The following is a 22964-nucleotide window of genomic DNA, read 5'->3' on the forward strand; positions in this document are numbered from 1 at the left end:
TATATATATATATATATATATATATATATATATATTTTTGGGGGACTTTCTGACCTCAAACACAATTAATTTCTGTGATTCTAGATCTCTAGAAGATCTCTAGTTGATTGGAACTTGTTAATTATTGCTCTGATGGAGGAAATGGACATTTGCGATGCTTTGGCTATTTCCTTATAGCCGCTTACCATTTTGTGAAACTCAAGAACATTTTGCCACCCATCAGAACTTTATTCTTTGATCTTACCCACTGTGATTGATGATTAAGGGAATTTGGCCTGTGTGTTACCTCATATTTATACCCTTGTGAAACTGGAAGTCATGACTGAACAATTTCATGTACCTAGTCACCCTGGTGCACTACAATGTTTTAAATATAAATGGGAATATACTTCATATATATATATGAAGTATAGAACAAAATTCTAACCTTTAATTGAAGTAAAACCATTGAAAGAGGGGAAATATCTCATTATTAAATACATATTTTTCTCCAAACAATTGGCCACAATCATTGGCACCCCAGAAATTATAATGAGTAATATATATATATATATATATATATATATATATATATATATATATATATATATATATATATATATATATGTATTTAATAATGAGATATTTCCCTCTTTCAATTGTTTTACTTCAATTAAAGGTTAGAATTTTGTGTTTTGTTTGTTTTAAATGAAAGATCAAAAGTATAAACAATGCAGATTTTTTTTTGTCAGCCTTTTTTGCTCCCATTTACCAAGGGTGCCAATATTTTTGGCCACCACTGTATGTGATGAACTGTACAATAATTCACAAACATTTTCTTAAAATTAATTGTTATTTTGGCCTATATATATAGAGAGAGAGAGAGAGAGAGAGAGAGAGAGAGAATATATCCTACATATCTGTGTAGAAAATAATTACACATTATCACTTAAACATGTCTATTTATATTTTTTCGGTTATTACAGGAATATTTGACAAATATATAGTTAAACATTATAATATTTTCATTTCAGATTTTATATGCGAAAAGAAAGAGACTATATGCAGGGAATGATATGAAAGACATGACACTAGCACAGTTATTTAGAAATTGTTTGTCCGGGATGTACAACGGACAATTTTTGTTTAGTTGTCATTATGCCGTTGAATTATTTTACTACAAAGAAGATTTTAACACACAATGCTACGATGGACCAATCAGAAATATTCCAGAGAGCTGTGTAATAATAAAATCGAAGTATATTCATTTTTATTCAAATTTTCATTTAGTTGTATTTTTAATAACACCGCTGTCGTACAAAATTGTTAATATTGTCATGCAATTGTGGGATTTGTTAGTTTTCAATTGACAGTTACATGAAAGAAGATAAATCAATGTTAAACTGAATGGACAATATTAATATATGTTGAGTTTTGTAGAGCATTTTAGAGATACCTTATATACCATGAATCTATAATGTACTTTTTTAATTTTATTAATATTGTTATTTGGTTTTAAAGTACATGGAAAGTTTTGAAAAGGGAAAAAGGGCATTAGCCAAAATGAGATTCTTTTGTTTTCTTTTTCTTTTGTATAATAATAATTTAGCTTTGTTATTTTGAATATGCTCTGTGAAATATTCATTAAGCCTGGATGAAAGCACGGTTTCAATAATTGCAGAACAGTAATTACAACCGAATGATTAGCAAATATTAACATAATTGTGATCACATTTTCCACCTTGCAATTTGAAGTTACCTCCATATGAAAGTTCCAAAAATGCTTTCAGTACAAAATTACCCCATTATTTTTTGGCTGATTCACTCGCATATGCTTTTTATATACCATCCCAGACACTTAAAATATTTTTTTACACTGAAACTATATTATTTTACATCATTGTATATAGACACACAAACACGCTGATATTCTTTTTTTGAATGACATGCTGAAATATGTGATTGGAAGATTGATGCTGACTTCTGTATGTAAGGGATCTTGCATAAGGATTTCCATAGCATTACAATCCGTATAACAGGAGATGTGTGGTGGCTGAATGATACAATTACTTTAAAATGAGTTATTGAGCAGCATTTAAGAATTGTACTAGTAGTGGAGACCGAGGGGAATTGTATCTTTTTTTTTCACATTTAACTTCGTAGCTCAGTAAATAAATAAATAATAGATCATCCATCTTTTGGATTTGAGAACCCTATAGGTGCCAAATGTAAAAGTACTATAAATATAGCAACCAGCTGCAGTTTTAGCAACTTTCATGTATATTTTTAATCAACAAACTTGTTAATTTAAATTCAAGCCTTAGACTGCAGAAGAATGAAAATATTGGACATATAAAAAATTGTGAAACTATGAAAGGATCACACTTTTTTTTAATAATAAAATGTAGTGCATTGCCACTAGCCTCCTGTTATAAGTTGTCCTGGTTACTTCTATTTTGCAACAACTCTCGCCTGGAAAACACGATTCAGGCTTCTCTGTGTTCTAGAACATGTTCAGTGATATGCTGCTTATGAGTGACATACAATAGATGCTTTCATGTCATTTAGAGGTTTATGAGGCTTCAACTTACTCAACAGTAACTAAATTGCTGTCGTAAAACTGCCATCATAACTCATTTCAACATTCTCACTTGCAAAAAAAAAAAAAAAATGTCAAAAGAAAGTCACACTGAATTTGCATTTATACTGAATATTTTTTAGTTTGACTTTTCAAATAAAAAAATAAACTGAATTATATTGACAGTGCCAACTTTTCGAGTTTTATTCAAGGTGAAGCTCATAGGTTTGTTAGTGCTCTATGAAATGTTATTTTTGTGTCAAAAAGAATACTGTATAATTTCATTTCATTTAAAGTACATTTACATTTATGCATTTGGCAGACACTTTTATCCAAAGCGACTTACAGTGCACTTATTACAGGGACAATCCCCCCGGGGCAACCTGGATTTAAGTGCCTTGCTCAAGGACACAAATTGTGGTGGCTGTGGGGATTGAACCAATGACCTTCTGATTAACAGTTGTGTGCATTAGCCCACTACGCCACCTCCACTCCAAAGTTTGGCATGGCAGGATATTACAGTGACTTTTCCTTGAAATGCGTCAAACATAACACACAATTATGCATCATGACTAGACCATTCATAAAACATTTTAAATGCACATAAAATAAAAGACCAATTAACTTTTCTATAGGCAAGCATAACCTAAAATGCATTAAAACGTCTTGCAGGTCATCAAGTACCATATACAGTGAGGAAAATAAGTATTTGAACACCCTGCTATCTTGCAAGTTCTCCCACTTAGAAATCATGGAGGGATCTAAAATTGTCATCGTAGGTGCATGTCCACTGTGAGAGACATAATCTAAAAAAAAAAATCCAGAAATCACAATGTATGATTTTTTAACTATTTATTTGTATGATACAGCTGCAAATAAGTATTTGAACACCTGTCTATCAGCTAGAATTCTGACCCTCAAAGACCTGTTAGTCTGCCTTTAAAATGTCCACCTCCACTCAGTTTATTATCCTAAATTAGATGCACCTGTTTGAGGTCATTAGCTGCATAAAGACACCTGTCCACCCCATACAATCAGTAAGAATCCAACTACTAACATGGCCAAGACCAAAGAGCTGTCCAAAGACACTAGAGACAAAATTGTACACCTCCACAAGGCTGGAAAGGGCTACGGGAAATTGCCAAGCAGCTTGGTGAAAAAAGGTCCACTGTTGGAGCAATCATTAGAAAATGGAAGAAGCTAAACATGACTGTCAATCTCCCTCGGACTGGGGCTCCATGCAAGATCTCACCTCGTGGGGTCTCAATGATCCTAAGAAAGGTGAGAAATCAGCCCAGAACTACACGGGAGGAGCTGGTCAATGACCTGAAAAGAGCTGGGACCACCGTTTCCAAGGTTACTGTTGGTAATACACTAAGACGTCATGGTTTGAAATCATGCGTGGCACGGAAGGTTCCCCTGCTTAAACCAGCACATGTCAAGGCCCATCTTAATTTTGCCAATGACCATTTGGATGATCCAGAGGAGTCATAGGAGAAAGTCACGTGGTCAGATGAGACCAAAATAGAACTTTTTGGTCATAATTCCACTAACCGTGTTTGGAGGAAGAAGAATGATGAGTACCATCCCAAGAACACCATCCCTACTGTGAAGCATGGGGGTGGTAGCATCATGCTTTGGGGGTGTTTTTCTGCACATGGGACAGGGCGACTGCACTGTATTAAGGAGAGGATGACCGGGGCCATGTATTGCGAGATTTTGGGGAACAACCTCCTTCCCTCAGTTAGAGCATTGAAGATGGGTCGAGGCTGGGTCTTCCAACATGACAATGACCCGAAGCACACAGCCAGGATAACCAAGGAGTGGCTCTGTAAGAAGCATATCAAGGTTCTGGCGTGGCCTAGCCAGTCTCCAGACCTAAACCCAATAGAGAATCTTTGGAGGGAGCTCAAACTCCGTGTTTCTCAGCAACAGCCCACAAACCTGACTGATCTAGAGAAGATCTGTGTGGAGGAGTGGGCCAAAATCCCTCCTGCAGTGTGTGCAAACCTGGTGAAAAACTACAGGAAACGTTTGACCTCTGTAATTGCAAACAAAGGCTACTGTACCAAATATTAACATTGATTTTCTCAGGTGTTCAAATACTTATTTGCAGCTGTATCATACAAATAAATAGTTAAAAAATCATACATTGTGATTTCTGGATTTTTTTTTTTAGATTATGTCTCTCACAGTGGACATTCACCTACGATGACAATTTCAGACCCCTCCATGATTTCTAAGTGGGAGAACTTGCAAAATAGCAGGGTGTTCAAATACTTATTTTCCTCACTGTATATGTCACTTATAAAAAGGTTTTAGAGCACGAGAGATAAAAGAAAGTTCATGTCTTTTAGTTTTACTCCTGGGCACAACATATTCCCTATGTTGATGAAGTGAATAACTGGATGTTGGTGCCACAGGCAGGTAGTCAATGGCGATGAACTGTCCTTGAGTATGTTTGTGAGGGTATGTATGGTGGCCTCATCATGCCTCTCGCTCAGTGATGGGAGAAAAGAAGTTGTGATACCTATTATTCGACAACAGTGTTTTTGAACTCTCTCTAACTCATCAGAGAGACCTTTAAGGCAGTCTATCCCAAACTGGGCTTGCATACTCAAGAACTGGCCGTATAAAAGTCAAATATATTTGCATTAAAACATTGCGTGGGAGATAATAGATCCTTGGACTTGACTTCACTATCATATACTTGGTGTGAGCGTCCCATGACAGATCAGAAGACATTTGAACTCCCAAGCCATTTAAAGGTGGAGACTCTACTGATTACATTACCGGATATTAAAGGAGGATGCATCATATGTTGAGTAAAACCTTTTTGAGTGATCATTTGTTGCATCTGCTACATTGTTACATTTGACTAGACTCTGAAAATGGATGTTGAGTTTGAGACAGTGATGAAACTGCAATTGTTAAACTGAACATGAATGCAAAATGAATGCATCCAAACCATATTCACAGATATTACGAGGGGTGAAGTCAGGTAAACTGGGCCACTTTGTGACAAATCCTCTAGAGCAGCATGAGTCACATAAAATGCTATTCCACATACTTTCCTAAAGTGCTCTTTTTGTGTTCTGTACACTGTAAAACATGGTAAACTGCATGTGTCATCTTAAGAAGCTATTTCCACTTGATCTAACCCTTACAGTACATTTTGATGGTGTAACCTAATGCAGTCAGGTTGAGCCAGTCACATTAAATAATGTTTGTCACTGAAATAATCTAGTTAAAAATATGCTTGTTAACATTTAAATTAAGTTATCTGACATTATTTCAGTAAAAGTCAATCCTATATATATATATATATATATATATATATATATATATATATAAATCTTTTTAGGTCATAGAGGTATTTAAATATCAGATGCTCCCCTCCAGAACTGACTATTATACAATTTTATGCATCGACAACAGCTATAAAATGTATTTAATCTTATAGCACCCTCACGTGTCAGTATTTGGCACTTACAGTTTGGATGCATGATTCTTTGCCTCAGTAACATAAATAAATAAACAAATTGATTAATTAATTATAAATAAATAAATGTATTTATTTATTTAGTTTATATGGCCATATGAAGTGTTTTGTGTCTGTATGTGCCATTTAACAGGGTCCATGAAGATCTCGCACCATTTCATTAATTTACGGCGCTATAACTTGAGAAAAATTGCCAACTCTATATTTTATGACCTCATATTAATGATTTGTGTTTAAAAAAATTAATTAAAATAAAAACTAAATTTGTCCGCAGGACCATTTAATTACTAAAGTAATAAAAAAAATATTGTATATGTTAACCTATAATAGATCATATATATCAACTGCAATAAATAAAGAAAATAAAAATCATTAATTAATAAAAATGTTTTACCTATGGTTTTACCTACGCCCAAATGAGGTTTTAAACTAACAATAGTCTGTTTAATCAAGCATGCACTAAACACTATAATTAAAACACGTGGAGTAGGCTATTATGAATATTAGACCATGTGAATTGTAACATTGTTTTTGTATAACACTAATAATAATAATTATTATTTTTCTTTATTTATTTTGTATCAAAATCACACAATAATCAAATACAAAATGACAATAACAATAATTGTAATAAAAAACAGTAAAAAAAAACCAAACAATATTAATGCAAAATATTACAAGTAAATAAAATAAATTAACAACAAAATAACAGAATTACGAACTATATACATAGGGCTATTAAAATAATTAGTATTATTATTATAATTTTACTACTTATATGTAGTGACGTAATTTCCGGGCCGAAGGGAGAGGAGCAAATCAAGCGATCGACGCTCAGGATCATGTATGAGGGGAACCCGGTTTGCGAAAACATCAGACGTTACGGAAAAAAAGTAGGCTCACACATTGTATCATTATCATGAAAAAAAAACATTCAATGTTCCCAAACAGTCGAAGAGTTAGCCAGAAAATGTCTTGACGTGACGGATGCACCTGCTAAGCGTGAGGCCTTGCTAAGCTAAAGCTAAATTTGAGCTAATTCACAATCAGATAAAGGGTCCAAATAAATATAGTATGCATATTTAAGTGTCCATCAACGAACAATCTCTGATGATTAGTTGTGCTGAGTGGTGTATTCAGGTTAAACGTGACAATATACCATGCTGCCACATTAGATAGTTTCCACCGAATAACTACAGTCACTACAGATGTTAACGTCCATTAAAAAATACATTAATCAAAATGACTGAGAAGTTTCCATTTAAATGTGTTATGGTTTTACTGTAGTAACTATATCAAATTAAGCGGATCTATGGGTTTTTTTTGGAAAGGAACAGAGGGCCGTTAAGGAAATAATGGTAAGAACAGGATATTGGGATGTTATTATTTATCTATCTATCTAAGCTGCATTGTAGAAATATTATTTACCTGTTAAATAAGAGTTTTATCGTTAATGTCATCCATTTATTTATTCACATCTTACGGATCGCATATATAAACCATGCATTTATTTGAGAATTTACATGAACCAGTTTCCAGCAGTTGTGAATCATAAAGCACAATTATGAACCCAAGACAGACTTGATGGGTGAATATGACAGTTACTGTCTGTCACGTGCAAACTGTTGAAAATAAACAATAAACAGTAAAAAGTTAATTCTATGATTGTGACCTTAAAATATGCATTATGCAAAAAGCTTTAAAAATTTAACCGATTTGGCAACAATATTTCTCAGCCTTTTGAAAATGTTTGATGTATCTTGATGTTTTTGTGTGCATGAAAGGGTCTTTATTGCTTTGTTCAATCAGAAGAACCACAGTTTGGACCAAATGGCCAAGCACATTAAAAATGTTTAATGCAAAAACTAAAATAGAGTAAAAACGAGATAAATATAGTGTCTTTTTGATCACTTTTTGGAACACATCGTTTTATTTAATATTTAAAGCTACTCGTTTAGCTTTAAATATTCGACTAGTGAAAGCACTACTCCAATATTGTTATTTGGCTTTACTTTGTGCCTTTGCCTGCTGTGGGCAACAATGAAAGTGTTTCTACCACTCAAATCTTGCTGTTACAACTCAACGCATTGGTTGACGCTGTGGATGCATAACGTTGTTAAAGGAATAGTTCACTTCAAAAGTACATTTAAATAATTTAAAGTGATTATATTGCTTCTGAAGACTTGGAATGTGTCTTTCTATGTGTAAGTGCAAATTTTTGTTTTTTTAATCGACTTTTGATGTTGTTGACTACTCCGTTGTTGTTTTTTTTTTGAGTGTGTGTTAAAGTACTCGACTACAAAATTACTCTAAATGCACATCCCTAGATTTAATGTAGCCCAAAAATATTATTATGAATTTATTGCAAATGTATGAGCTCTATTAGCACTATATAATCAGCTCTATTTGGCATAACAATTGGTTGCACATTGTGTTACATTAGTTAGGCTGTTGTGAACACAATTTATGTTATTTCAACTGAAATATCAATCGAACAAGTAGACACAAGATTTGGTGATAAAATAATGCTTTTTAAAGCTGAGAACAGTGAAAATAATCAAGACTTACACAAGATGTGAATGTGAAGGGATAATAAATCTATATCCAGCTATAATGGACGGTTGACCTGGGTGTTTTTGGCAGGTTGGAAACATACTGGAGAAGAAGTTTTAAGTTCTGAAACTTACAGTATGTTTTTATAGTGCAATGACCTCCTATATGTCAAAATATCTTTATGATTCCTCAATTTCCCAAAATGTTATTCCTCATGACATGGACCTTTTAAGTTATACATTTTGGTTTATGTTTCCTGTTTCATTAGGTAACTGTCTTGATGAAATTTTAAGTGTGAAACAAACTTAACTGCGAAGACCGGACACAGGTCCAGGATGCCAATTCCTCCCCCTCCACCCCCTGGGGGACCCCCTCCTCCTCCCACCTTTAGCCAGGTGAGTATTCTAGTGTGTCAGTGTCCATAGGATGTTTGGTACAATTGTTTAATGGCTATACTCACCAAGAACGAACAGATACAACAATGCAAATCCCTGCAAATGTTTTCTCGTGTATATATATTGTTACACAGAGCACAACACAAATTTTCATCAGGCTCTGTAAAATCTTTTTAATAACATTTGTTGTTATTAAATTACCTTACTTGATAAAGAATGCCAGTGTTCATAGTGTGGGTGTGGATTTTGTTTCCTTAGGCAAATAATACCCCTCCCAAGCTGGCCCAGGATGAAACAAAGGGCAGAGGGGCATTGCTTTCTGATATATGCAAAGGGGCCAAGTTGAAGAAAGTGGACGTTGTCAGTGATAGGAGTGCACCTATGATTGAGAGTATGTGTCCATAAAACAGACCTGACAATATTGATAGGCTTACACCCTCTAAAGCACTTAGTTTGTGTGTGCATTAATAAGCAAACACCCTAACATGCAAAGTATATTTATGGACCTGTCATTCAGAGCAGTGAAGTAATTAATGTTTTTGTGGTACCTCAGAGCCAAAAGGAAGTGGTGGAGGTGCGCCAAGTAGTGCCGGAGGTTCTGCGCCAGTGCAACCAGTAGGCGGGCTGTTTCAGGGTGGTGTCCCAAAATTGCGACCTGTAGGAGGTGTGTTGATTGTTTTTAGAAAGTGTGTTTTTGGTCTATTTAATGCTGCATGATTCTGTGTAATCCGTTCTCTAAAGAATGTTTTGAAAAAGCTCAGGACTTAAATAGGACGAATCTAAGTTGCCTCCACGCGTGAGACCGTAAATTTGCACATCTTACGTGGCTTGTTGAGCACGTTACCATGGAGACCTAGCATGTGTGGAGGCTTCACCATATTCTCTGTGGCATCCACACACAACTCACCACGTGTCCCACTGAGAGCGAGAACCACATTATAGCGACCACGAGGAAGTTAACCCAATGTGACTGTACCCACCCTAGCAACCAGGCCAATTGGTTGCTTATGAAACCTGAATGACTGGAGTCACACAACACACCCTGGATTCGAACTTGCGACTCCTGGTGTGGTAGTCAGCATCTATACTTGCTGAGCTTCAAATGTTAAAATAATTCCTAATACTTAAAACATGTTGTGGCAGGGCGGAGGGTGGTGCCAGGTCGTGATTCCGCACACCCGGCCCCTAATTAGGCTAATTAAGCCTGAGAGGTATAAGGCCGACTGATGACGGCAGTTATGGGCAGCTGTCCGTCACCTGTGTGTGTTTGTCTTTGTTCAGTTTATCATAAAATTATCATTTATGTTGTCAAGCTTGTTCTCCCCTCCTCCTTTCCATTGAACTGTGTTACACTGGTGCCGAAATCCGGGAAGGATGAGGGTTGCGCCGTAGTAGAGTCCTCGCCACTACCATCCACCCCAACAGAGCAGCCGCGGCCATCCGATGGAGGAACCCGGCCACCTGAGAGCGGAGGAACGGGCAACTGCCAGGGTCGGAGGAGACCCCTACCTGAGACCACCGACCCCTTCCGTCCACCGAAAATGCGCCGGGATATTCTGTCGGCCAGGGGCCGGAGGACTGCCTCCGATCTGCCTGGGGAGGCGCGGTTGTTGTCCACTAGAGAGCCGAGGACCACTACGGCATATCAGAGAACCGGTTTCACAATATAAATGATAATTTAATGAAAAACTGAACCAAAAAGACAAACACACACACACAGATGTCAGACATCTGGCCGTAACTCTCTCTGTCACACTGCCGTCTTCGGTCGGCCTTATCCCTCTCAGGCTTAATCAGCCTAATTAGGGGCCAGGTGTGTGAAATCACGACCCCGCCCTCCGCCCTGCCACACATGTCTCCTTTTTAGTCAACTTTTCATTTACACAGTTTTTAATATAACCCAAACAGCCAGTGCTATTCCTTTCTAATCTAATATGCAATATTAATATTTATCTGTCCTAAAATCTTCATTTTCACATGTAATGTTAAGGCTCTCCGTTTAAACCCACAAACCCTTATTTCGCATGATAGATTTTATGAGTAGTCAAACATGTTTCTCCACAGAAAGTAAGTGGGCGTCTCCTTTTGTGTGTCAATAACACTACGTGTGTGAATGAACCCAAAACATGTGCCATTACATGAATGGTAAAATATAGTAAAACGGAGCTCTTTGTTCACTATCAAAATACTTGCTTGTATTTTCGCGGGAGTTTAGCACAAACCTCCGCAGATGTCGCGTGCATCACAACTCTTTACGTGCTCTTCAGATGCTGCTCAAGTTCGGCTGATCCACTGTTCATTTGCTGTGCTCGGATAATACAAGACAGGAAAATAAGGCACATGTCATTGTCATGGTATTTCTATATTTGTTTAAAATTCCTTTATTTGAACAGTAAAAGATGATTCGATATTAAAATTCACAATGGCGGTTAGACTTATGTCATAGCAAAATGCAAAGCAGACTGGTACCTCTTTGCTTTTACATTACACAAATCAAACCACAAAAGGACCCATAAAATGAACCATACTCGGACCACCTCCTGAGGCTCCAGTAAGTGTTATATCACCCTCTTGTGGTCTCCCACATCTGCCAATCAATAATCGATACATCAATATTCTCAGTATCCTAATTTCTCAGATATTTATTGTGAATGGTTTAATCCCAACACTAGGCCCATCTGTTTTTGTCTGAGCATTGGCAGATGATGGAAGTGTTTGGGGAAACCTGTTTGAAACGCTAGTGTGCAGACTTCACTTCAGCTTTAATTATTGTTCAAACTCCAGTTGAACTGTATGCTGTATTTTGCAGATGGTTCCGTCAGCAGATCTGCACTTCATCCACCTGGCACTCGTTCTGCTGCTCCTCGCCCACCTGGCGCCCGTGATGATCCTGACAGTCCCTCTCAGCAGAATTCACCTCCAGAGTCCAGCCGTTCCCAGAGACCGTCCCTGCCTGATCTCTCCCGGTCCCCCAGTGGAGGTAACAGCCCCTCTACCGGCATGAAGCACAGTTCTTCTGCCCCCCCTCCTCCACCACCCATGTCTCGACGTGGAAACGCTCCACCTGCTCCACCACAGAAGGCTGCGGCGGCCTCGTACAACCGAGAAAAGCCCCTTCCGCCAACTCCAGGCCAGAGAGGACCCTCGCCAGCACCTGTTCGTGAAAATGCACCTCCTCCGCCAGTGAAACCACCTCCGTCTCCTGCGAGCAGCCGCTCCTCTTTGTCCTCCTCTTCCTCCCTGGCCCCACCTCCACCCTCTTACCATCAGCAGTCGGGGGTTTCAAATGGCCCCTCCAGTCCTATAAACGAGGCGGCACCTGAGCTACCCCAGAGACAACACTCGCTCAGCAAGAAGCCCTCAGCAGGTGGACACACCCCGACGCGTGGGCATGCTCCCCCTCCACCGCCATCACCCACCCCACAAGCTGGAAGACCCCCCCCTCCAGCTCGAGAGCCGCCGGGACGAGGAGCAGGTGAGGTCTATTGTCTGAATGTACTGGTGATCCCAAAAATTTAAAGAGATTTGCTTATGTGTTATCATGTTCTTTATTTGAACAATCTTATTACCGATCTGTTCCAAAGAACGATCTTTTAATATCTTTTTTTTTCAGTGGACATCAGCTTGTTTACATGGACACCAGAAAGTCGTTTATTGCAAGAAAGCTCCTTAAGACTTGAAATCGGCGTATGTGTTTAATATGCACTGTTTTATCGGCTTTGTCTTTACTCCCATGTACATGTGGCTCTGCCAGTAAGCAGCTTCATGCACTGCAACGTATTTTCCATACAGCACTTGTGTAAATAACAAACTTGGCATCCGAGGAAGACTTCGCTATTTTATTCTCTTTTGCTTCGCTTTATTGCCACATATTCCAGAGCTGTTGCTGTGTTTGTTTCCTTAAAGCTGAAGTATGTAACTTTTTCAGTGTTAAAATACTTCCTTCTATCCCAGCTTAATATGCAGAGACAGCTGTAGTAAATTTTCTCAAAAACTGATAACACTAGTCTCTGTGGCGCTATAAAAATTCGCCATGGCACCAGGTGGGCGAGGAGCAGTTACAGTTACTCAACCAATGGCATGAGTTGGGGGCGGGAATATCTGTCTGTTTGAGCAACTGAAGACGAGGGGCGTATTCAGAAAGCTGTTTTGAAAACATTGTTTATTTTTGCAGGTCTGTTCAGTGGCGCTAGCGCAGAAATTGCATACTTTTAACTTACTATTGTGACCTGCAACGGAATTGTTTTGCAATAGTGAGGTTTCCCTCTCATGTAAAACTCTGGGATTCCCTCAATGCACTTGAGTGCACATACACAGATGCATAGGCGGAAATCTGAGGGTTGTCCCCCCCTAAAATATCATTAAAATATGTGTATTGTAAATAATATAATGATATATTCTTAAAATAATTGTTTAAGAAATAAAATAATACAAAGGCAAACGGGGCAACAACAAAAAACCCCTTGGTGTCCCCTTCAAAAATTGCTCTTGAGAATTATGTTTATTGACCCCCCAACATTTTGATGAAATTTTCGCCTGTGCACAGATGTGAGGGACATTAGTTGATATTTTACATTGGTGTGTATTAATGGGTATAGTTTCTGTGCGTTTCCCTTTTTCCCACTGTACTCTCAGAAATGTTGAATTCTTTCCACCATGTTGTCTTGTTGATATGATGAATAGCTTCATTCTGTGACGTTATTTATGTTCTGGTCTGTTCACTCACATGCGCACTCTTCTAAAACCTGTAAGAATGCCACCAATATGTTTACAAGGCCACAAACCCCGTTCACTCCGCTGGCGGCATTGCCGCTTGGTGTTGCTAGGCTCTACGATCTATGTCACTAGTGGGTGTTCCTACTGCTGCCGCCACTCTAACATTATTGGTGGACTGCACAACTGGACATGGTAGCTTTTGAAATGCTGATTACAGATGATACTGCTGATAAAACTAAGATATAATTCTAATTTAACAAGGAATCTGTTCTCTTGACTCTAAAAAATTAACATTCTCCAGGGGAGAATTTATATAGTCTGCAGCAGTGCTTAATGCACCATATCATTAAACAAGATGAACATTATATCGATATATGAATCAAACTCACTCAGAATATCGATTTGGTTTTCCATGCATCATTTTATTAGCCCATATCCATATATGTGGTTAAAGACAAATTATATAGAACAATGGAATCGCTCACAAAAACGTTTAACTTCTCCTCTGTCTTGCCTACATTTGTCTCCAGTATCTTCACTCACAGATGATGGTGACGTGAGCTCCACTGTCTTCACTCTCATTGGTAGTTGCTTGCGAATGTCGCTCATAATTTGAAAAAGTTGACATTTTCTCAGTTTGTCTTGTCGCTTGCCACGGCGATATCTGTCGGCAATGGTCGTGGCAGCTCGTGTTGTTTTAAGTGCATGTAAACGGGTTCAGTGGCAAATTTCAGACATCAAGTTATCATAGACAAGTTTCTTCATCAAGTTCTTGTCATTTTGCCCCGGCTAACATATACTCAGCAAGCATCCAATGAGCTGCAGATGATGCACACACAGATTGGAGAATTACAGCCTGCGAGAAAGACAGAATTGCTTTGATTTGTTCATCTTATGGATTCATTAATTTAAGTCTCACCTACATGATTTTTTCCCCCCGCAAATGTCCCACGTTATGAATGCAGAACTTGCAGTAATGATTACATTTGTGCTCAATACCCACAAAGCCACTCTTAATTTTAATTTTAGTCTTAAATGTTATTGATCATTTAAAGAAAAGTGTCCTCATTAAGTTCTCTTAGTTTGTAATAATAGAAAATGGGCAAATTGTTATTTCGGTTGCATATACAGTATGTAAAATTTATTTTAGGTATTTGCTCTATAGAAAAGTTTTCATAGTTTTGCCCATCCATTTTCCCTTGTATAGAGAGTGTTACACACTTTGCCGTGTAGTGTAGTGCTTTAGATACTTTACATAGGTGTGTTTTTTACTGGCAGTTGTTGTCTAAATGCCAGATATAAGCCTTTAATTAGAAATGTACTTCCATTTGAATCAATATTATCCATGCAACACAATTTTTATAATTGATCTATAAAAACCCTAAATCTCATTCTAAAGAAAATTTCAGCTCACTTTTATATGCGTCATATTTTTGCATTAATTTATACTTGTTCCATATTTTAAATGTGATTCATTTGTACATCAGCTCCTCCAGTTCCTGGACAGCCTTCTCGTAATGGCCGGGATGCTCCTCCGCCGCCACCTCCTTACAGAGGTAGCACCTCAGATGTTCCCAGCCGAGGCAAGCCCCCTCCTCCCCCCTCCCGCACACCAGCCGGACCTCCACCCCCTCCCCCGCCCATCCGCAATGGACACACTTCCATTTCCCGTTCCTTTGTAGGTGAGTCCCTCAAGCCCACTTTCACCTTCACCTGCAGTCTCACCTGCCTTTTGGGGATTTTCCATTGCACGGTACGACTTGACTCTGCTCGCTTTTTGGGGGGGGATTTCCACTGTGGATAGTAACTGGTACCTGGTACTTTTTTAGTACCACCTCGGTCGAGGTTCCAAACAAGCCGAGCTGATACTAAATGTGACGTCAAAACCCTGCAAATCACTGATTGGTCAGAGAGAATCGTCACTACCAGCATCACTGGATTTTTAACGCGGGACATCAACATGCTAGTTTTAAAGTTAGCAACCGCTATTGCAGTATCATTTGTTCACGCAACTCACGCCGTGAAATCACTCCATGGTCAATAAACGAGGTGCAGACGTTCCTCTCGTTAGCAAAGAACGAAGCAAAAAAGTATTTCAGGAAGTGTCTCAGCTGTTGGCCGCACAAGGCTACCACCGGACCTACCAACAGTGTAAGGAAAAGTTAAAAAAAAAAAACTTAAAAGTGATTACAGGACCATCAAGGAAAAGTGGAATTGGTTAAACCAAATGGATGCTATCTAGACTGGCGAGCAATGGGCGGTAGAGTGTCCTGGAGTCCATAATGGAGAATGGTGTGTTAACTCTACTCTGCTTGAAAGCTTCACTTTATTTAGTTGCTTTATGCAGCTCAATGAGCTAGTGGCTAACAGCTAGCGGTCATGTTATTGTTTATTGTTTTGTGTCGCGTTTAAGATGATGTCACGTCAGTAGAGGCGGCGCAACTATGACGTTCTGCCTATAATCCCACCCACGTTGAGACGGCACTAAACAGCAGTGGAAAAGCAAGCTCAGAGAAGTAAAGCGAGTCGAGTCGAACCGTAACGTGCAGTGGAAAAGTGCCAGATCCTCCCTTCATGCAGTTTCTCTGAACTAATAAAGATCATTCCCTTTCGATAAGATACAAACATCTCCGTAATGACAAAGGTAGTTTTTGAGAATCAAAGAGAATAATTTACAGAGGTTTCTTATCTTACTATAGTGTCATATTATGATATGAAAATATTACAGCTCTAGTTAATCAACCAGAAAGATTAGGATTCATTTTTGGAAATAGGGTTTAATAAAACAATGTAATGGACATCAAATGATTCGACCTAATGGCTTTAAGGCAAACTAGTTGCATGATAAGGCATATTTATAGGAATATAATATGCTTAATCAAATTAGAAGTCAGACAAGCAAATGTACTTAACTTGATCTCAACATAATCAATGTGTGAGCTAAAATCATTCATACATTTGTCACTATTCTGAGCTTGATAGACCCTTGAGAAATCCTTATCTTTCCTTTGCCTCTTTCCATAGATGATTTCGAGTCCAAGTATTCTTTTCATCCTCTGGATGACTTTCCTCCTCCAGAAGAGTATAGACACTTCACTAAGATATACCCAAGCAAAGCCAACAGAGGTGAGTTCTGTGGATCTACAGGGTTCCATGATCATAGGAAACCTTGTGAATTGTGTTTCACAGGTCTGGAAGAGTCTTGGAAATTTAGTGAATATATATTTCAGTAATGCTCTAAATTATTTCATCGGCTAGATATCACGTTGAATCTTGGGTCGAGTAAAACTTTCCATTGTGAATCATAGTGATGTCCAATTTGTGAGTGAATCATTTTTTCAAGTCTGTTCTTTTTCAGTGAATCAGGCAAACTTGTTCACAAATAATCTGAAGAATTCAATCGCGAATCAGTCTTAATGTTTAATTTAACTTTAATTGACCCTTTGCTAAGTCCCGCCTTAAAAGCGTTTCTGACCAATCCTGTCTTAGCAACTGTTGTCGGGGCCGCCGTTCCTCTTGACACGCGTTTGCTATTCTTCATTGAGAGTCTACGGGAGTAATGTGTGTTCGAGCATTTTTAAGATGGATTTTATCAAAATGTTTAAAACACGATCTTGCCAGGTCAATTGTAATAGTGACACGCGGTAGGTACCTAGAGAGGATGCACTCAGCATTTTTCTTTCTTGAAATTATTATTATTTTTTTATGTCAAGAAGAGCATATTATTGAATAAACTGTCAGCCCTCATTCACTGAGCATGAAAAACATCAGCGAGGACATCTACATTTCCTCTTATGTAAATTAAGGTTGCTTTCACACTTTTTTGGCTAGGTCCGAACCCAAGTCCATTTCCTCCCCCTTCCTCTGCCCGCGCTGGTCTCGGTTCTCATCATATTATTTGGGTCCGCTTTGCTGCCGTTTGTACTCATCAAAGTGAGTTCAAGCGGCAGCTGTTTACCACTGTAACTCGGTAACAGCTCGATAAGACGTCACTGTATTAAGGGAAGTATTAAACTTTGGATTTACCATGAAAACTTGCCATGCACAGAACAACATGTGTTCGTCTGCCACGGATGCATTGAATGTGATGAATTTTAGCGTTAGTATGCCGCGAGCTCGCGAATGCATTGCAAGAGATGTGAAGAATGTAAGCTGTTCTCTGAAAGGATTTATTTGGACACAAGCAGGTATGCGAAATGCATTATACCATAATAACAAGCGGTTCACTTCTGCAATTCATTACAATTGCGTTCATATCAGCAGCGAACCGTACCAGAGTTCACATGAATCGTACCCCAGACCACCTTTCAAGCGGACCCAGGTGCATTTCCAGGGTGTGCACCTGAGTTCGGAAAATAGCGTTCACATTATCCAAACGAACCGAACTTTGATGTCATTTGATCCCAGGTGCGCATCAAAAGTGCTAGTGTGAAAGCACCCTAAAGGTAATAACTGAATGTTAATTGATTTATGTATTGATTCATGCAATGGGAAAAGCTATAGTAAATGAACAGTTCACAGCATCAAAATGAGTGTTATGAGACGTTATAAGTCGTTCTGTTCACTTACTCTAATGTTATCAGGTGTGTAATCGCTATCTAATGACGCTTTTATCTTTTCAAGTGACTGTGATAATCCTTTTCTTTATTCTGAGTTAATTAAATTATTGTGTAATTTAACGATTTACAATTTACAAAAAACATTAGATAAATATGCCTTACAATGTCACTCTTCCATACAGAGCTTAGCAAAGGGTCAATTGACTTTCTTTTTGTTATAGTAACCCGTTTATGTTCTGGCAGCCATGCTTGTACTGTCTATAAGGAAGAATACAGTGATATTGTATGTCATGGCTTGTTGTGATTAGTTGAATCTGAGCTTGGACTTGTCTCTGTTTGTTTGGCAGTAATGAGAGGAGCTCCTCCTTTACCACCTGTGGGGAGGTAAACACTGTGACCAGTCGCTCGTCCTGCATCGGAGATGAGGGTTCTTCAAGCAGACCCATACGTTCATAAACAGACAATCTTATGTGCACAACTTAACTCACAAAGCCTGCACCTTATTAACAGCCATTCCCCATTTGGATAACATTCCTTTACATGTCAAACTCAACTCTCCCATTACCACTTTTTATCTTTGTGGACAGAAGTGCGAGACTTCCAGGAAAGTGTTGCATTCCACCAACAACAATCGCCAATTGTTTTTTGTTTGATATTTTAAGTACCTTTTTCCTAGGTAGCACTGCACATTTAATTTAATGTGCATTGAGAGCTAGCTGAGCGTAATGTTGTCAATCTGTATGTAGGTAGCGGAAAGCACATCCCTGTAAAATGTCTTAACTATCACGTCAGGCAACATAATTAAGGCATCGCTCACCCAAAAATGGAAATTCTGTTGTCATAGACTTTGTTTCTATGACGACAGCCAAAGTCACCGATCACTTTTATTGCATAATTGTTCAGTACAATTAAATTGAATGGCGACTGAGGCCAACTTTCTTGGTTTCCAAGGAAGAAAGATTTGGAACATTATGGTGGTGAGTTAATGATATCATTTAAATTTTAGTTTAAATGTTTGGGGTTTTTTTCTCTTAAAACACTACTTCATGTTATGCACTGTGAATGTTAATTGACACTCAGAGTGTGTGAACTGAACTTTAAAAACAAACTACATTAGATGTCGTTTTGTTTCCCTTTTTCAGGGAACAGCCGTTACCTTTAATTTCTCTCGGGGGGGTGGTTGGACTTCATCACCCTCTCCAAAGGCAGAGAACATTAAGCTTTGTGAACAGCTCCAGAAGTGCCAAGATAATGCTCTACCATTACCCAAACAACAATCCTTCCATCATAATGAACGATTATTTGTTACAAAGATAGCCCATGAGTTGAACAGGTTTGGGGAAGTTCAGCAATACTCCTCGCATTTTGTTCCATGTCCTTATGTGCAATGTGAATGCTGGCTTTTGTGATTGTTCCCTATAATTGCTCCCTGTTAAGTTACAGATTGGCAAAGCTTCATCCTATTCATAACATCGGCTTCACTTTTGTGACCTGGTTTTAAGCAAAACCTCTACTTTACATTTGTGACCTGGTTGAGAGGAAACCATGTCCATGTTCTGCCATATGGATTGGTTTTGTAGGGCAGGATGGCATATAAGACTGCATTTGTATCCTGATGGAGATTCACTGGAATTTTATCAACTGTTACTGAAACTTATCTATAGCTCAACGACTTGAACTAGTTTTAACACTAATGTTTATGTGACACTTTATCACTTTGCTAAATAATTTGTCAAGTTCAATGCATGGTGCTTTTTGGGAGAGGCCTCCGTTGAAAACGTTGGGCATATTTGCATGTAAAGTTACACACTGCTTCCTGTATTACATTCATTCCATGTTTTTTTATTACACGTCTGCTTTTGAATGGCAGGACCATAACAAAGGCTTCTACAATGGGTTCTTAGTCAATGTAGTATTGCTGCAGAAATATGGTTACTTTACCTTAACCAATCATATCAAACCAGTTATGTACAATTAACTTCCTCCTCATTCACTGTAGCACCATCTGAAAATGAGACTTTGAGGGATAGACTTACCGTCTCTTGAATGACATGTACAGTATATCAAAAGCTATCAAAAGCTCCACGTGTAATTTTTCACAGCTCATGTTGTCTGGAGTTTTTATCTACAAAAATTTATTGGAAGGATCTTTTTTTAATGTTTCATCAATGGAATGATCCATAAACACTTTAAACAACTGTACAACCCATTGATGAGACTGTTCGACCATCCTTCATAGCCTCGTTATCATTTACTTAATCATCCTTCGTTTCAAACTTGTTTTAATTCTTTATTGGAACACAAAAGGAGTTGTTGCACAGGGTAGTAGGGACGGACATTTTCCTTATATGGCACAAAGATGCCATGAACGTGAATGGAGACTGTCAATCCCTAACTTTCCACTTTTTGTGTTCCACAGAAGAAAGATTGTCATCTAGGGTAAGTAAATGATCACAGCATTTTCATTTTTGAGATTTTGATTTTAACTCGCATTGCAGTCAGCCTAGCCAAAAAGAGACAGATTCCAAATAAAAGTTGCGAATCATTTCTCAAAGCGGTAAAGATTGCTTCCCAGCTTCCCATATTGCAGGCTGGATTTGTTCTGTCATATTGTTAAATCTTGCTGTTTGTACATTCCATGTTCATTAATTCTCCATCTGAACTCAAGAGATAGAATACCAACATTTACATGCTTGTTTTGGAAGGAGGTCATGGGGTCTAATATAAATATAGCTGAGATGGAAAATGCTGCAACATTTCAGTTCTGCAGAAATCTAACCTTCTGAAAAAAAGACAATTTTCAAGACTATAGGTGAGATACAATACTGCAGAAACATTTCCCTTTTAACCTCTGTTCTTCTGCCTTAGATTTACTGATTAACTTGTCGGTACGGGATTTGTAATAAAAAATAAAAAGTTGTGTATTTACAGTACATAGGAAGATATGGTAGTGATATTAGGTATCAATGTATTTTTAAGTTGTGACAAGCTTGTAATAAAGTAGATCATTTCAGGTAAACATTAATAATTTAGGCACTGACTAATCATCACTTGATGGTGTGTATGTCCTCTTGCCTGAATATGGTTGAGGAAAGGTTTCTTTAGATTATACACTTGTCCTTAATCGTCTACTGTCCGCCAGCAGAGGTCGGTGTACATGTCTTAAAAGGAACATAACTTGCATTGAAAGGGGGGGAGGGGTGCTTCTTTTCATTGTCACCATTACATGCTTACCAGAAGGTTGTCCACACATGTTGGTATGTTGATCAACCAGTTGAAATAAAGCTGAGAAACGATCTCAATTGGTGCCTTTCTTTTGTATTAAGTTGGACACAATAGGCCCCATTTACACCAGATGTTAACATTTGTCTCAGTTGATGCAATCAGATGTGGTCAGACAAGACAAACATAAATGTACTAACATGTATCTTGTATCTCCAGTTGACACTTGTGATTGGATTTCTAAGAAAGTAATGTTCTCTGGTTTTGTGTCTACAAATATTACTATAATTGTAAAGTTGGAACAGTTTTTTTAGACTCCATTTACAGCTGTACTTGGCGCTGTCGACTTGTGATTGCATCACCTTTTAATAGTTCTTTTGAATATTGTCTGTCTTCCCACTTTTCAAAATCTCTCACATAAATAATTATTTAAAGAAATGAATGACCAATGCTATGAATGAGCTTTTTCCAATACGTGAATTAAGAAATGTACCAATAAGCAGCACAACAAGAATCTCAGGGGGATTAGGGGACCTTTCAAACCAATAGCTCATACTGAACCAGTGTAGCCAGAAAAACTGAACTTATGTGGGGTTGAAAACATAAAAATTTGTAAGTTATGTTTTTTTGAATGATTGTGTTTTACTAGAGCAAAAACCCATGAGAGTATGTGCATGCAGTGGTTTTATCAGGGTGTTAAAGCCAAAGTATACTACAGTTGTCCGTGTTGCTGATCAGAACGTGCACCATACGTGTGATGCAAATTTTGTCGTCATGTTGGTACTGTCTGCATGTGGCCCCTGAACCTAAACCTAACATAACCAAAATGAATGTTTGTAAATCTGATCTGTTTAAGATGTAAAGCAGATGTTAATTAGAATGAAAGGCTTTACAGATGAAATTGCTCTTAAACAGACGTCTGAGACGTGCATGTGCTATTTGGGAACCTGGACATTTCAAAAGCGTTTTTGCTATCCAGCAACATGAGGATGGTGTGAGTATGTCATAAAATCCAGAAGCAAAACCAAAAAATCACAAGGATCCCACCATGTTGTATAAGGAAAATGATTTTATATTGCTGTGCTACTCTGTGTGTGCCTTAAACAACCCCTAGGGGGCGCTGCTCGATCATACAGCACTGATTGTAATGGATGCAGCCTATATTTTAAAAAGCAGCTTCTTGTGATTTATTGCACTAGATTGTATCGCAATTTCAGTCTGAATTCATCCTGCAGCCTAAATGGATACCCTACCAATGTTTCAGAGATCATAGTCTGCAGATTTCAAAGCATGTTGGATGGTTTCCTTTCATGGAAGTGCTGCTTTTACAACTGTTAAGTTCACACTGCCACTGACAACACCGACTCCTACACAAACACTTGAGTAAGCAACAAAAAAAACATGTATCTACTGAATCCAGTCTGGCTAAGCGGGAGCGTGATCGGTCGAGTGAAATGTTA

The 22964-nt window shown here is 38.2% G+C and overlaps 1 protein-coding gene across 1 annotated transcript; it reads left to right on the plus strand.

The window, feature by feature from the left end:
- The first annotated feature begins 6849 nt into the window (after positions 1-6849).
- LOC127620155 (WAS/WASL-interacting protein family member 2-like) lies at positions 6850-20467 on the plus strand. The gene is made up of 8 exons (XM_052093270.1): positions 6850-6952; positions 8881-9007; positions 9266-9398; positions 9561-9671; positions 11817-12482; positions 15211-15405; positions 16748-16849; positions 18630-20467. The coding sequence occupies exons 2-8, from the start codon at positions 8948-8950 to the stop codon at positions 18668-18670; spliced, it is 1308 nt and encodes a 435-aa protein (XP_051949230.1). The 5' UTR covers positions 6850-6952; positions 8881-8947; the 3' UTR covers positions 18671-20467.
- The last annotated feature ends 2497 nt before the right edge of the window (positions 20468-22964 follow it).

Source organism: Xyrauchen texanus, chromosome 26, assembly GCF_025860055.1.
Source record: "Xyrauchen texanus isolate HMW12.3.18 chromosome 26, RBS_HiC_50CHRs, whole genome shotgun sequence".
Taxonomy (NCBI): Eukaryota; Metazoa; Chordata; class Actinopteri; order Cypriniformes; family Catostomidae; genus Xyrauchen; species Xyrauchen texanus.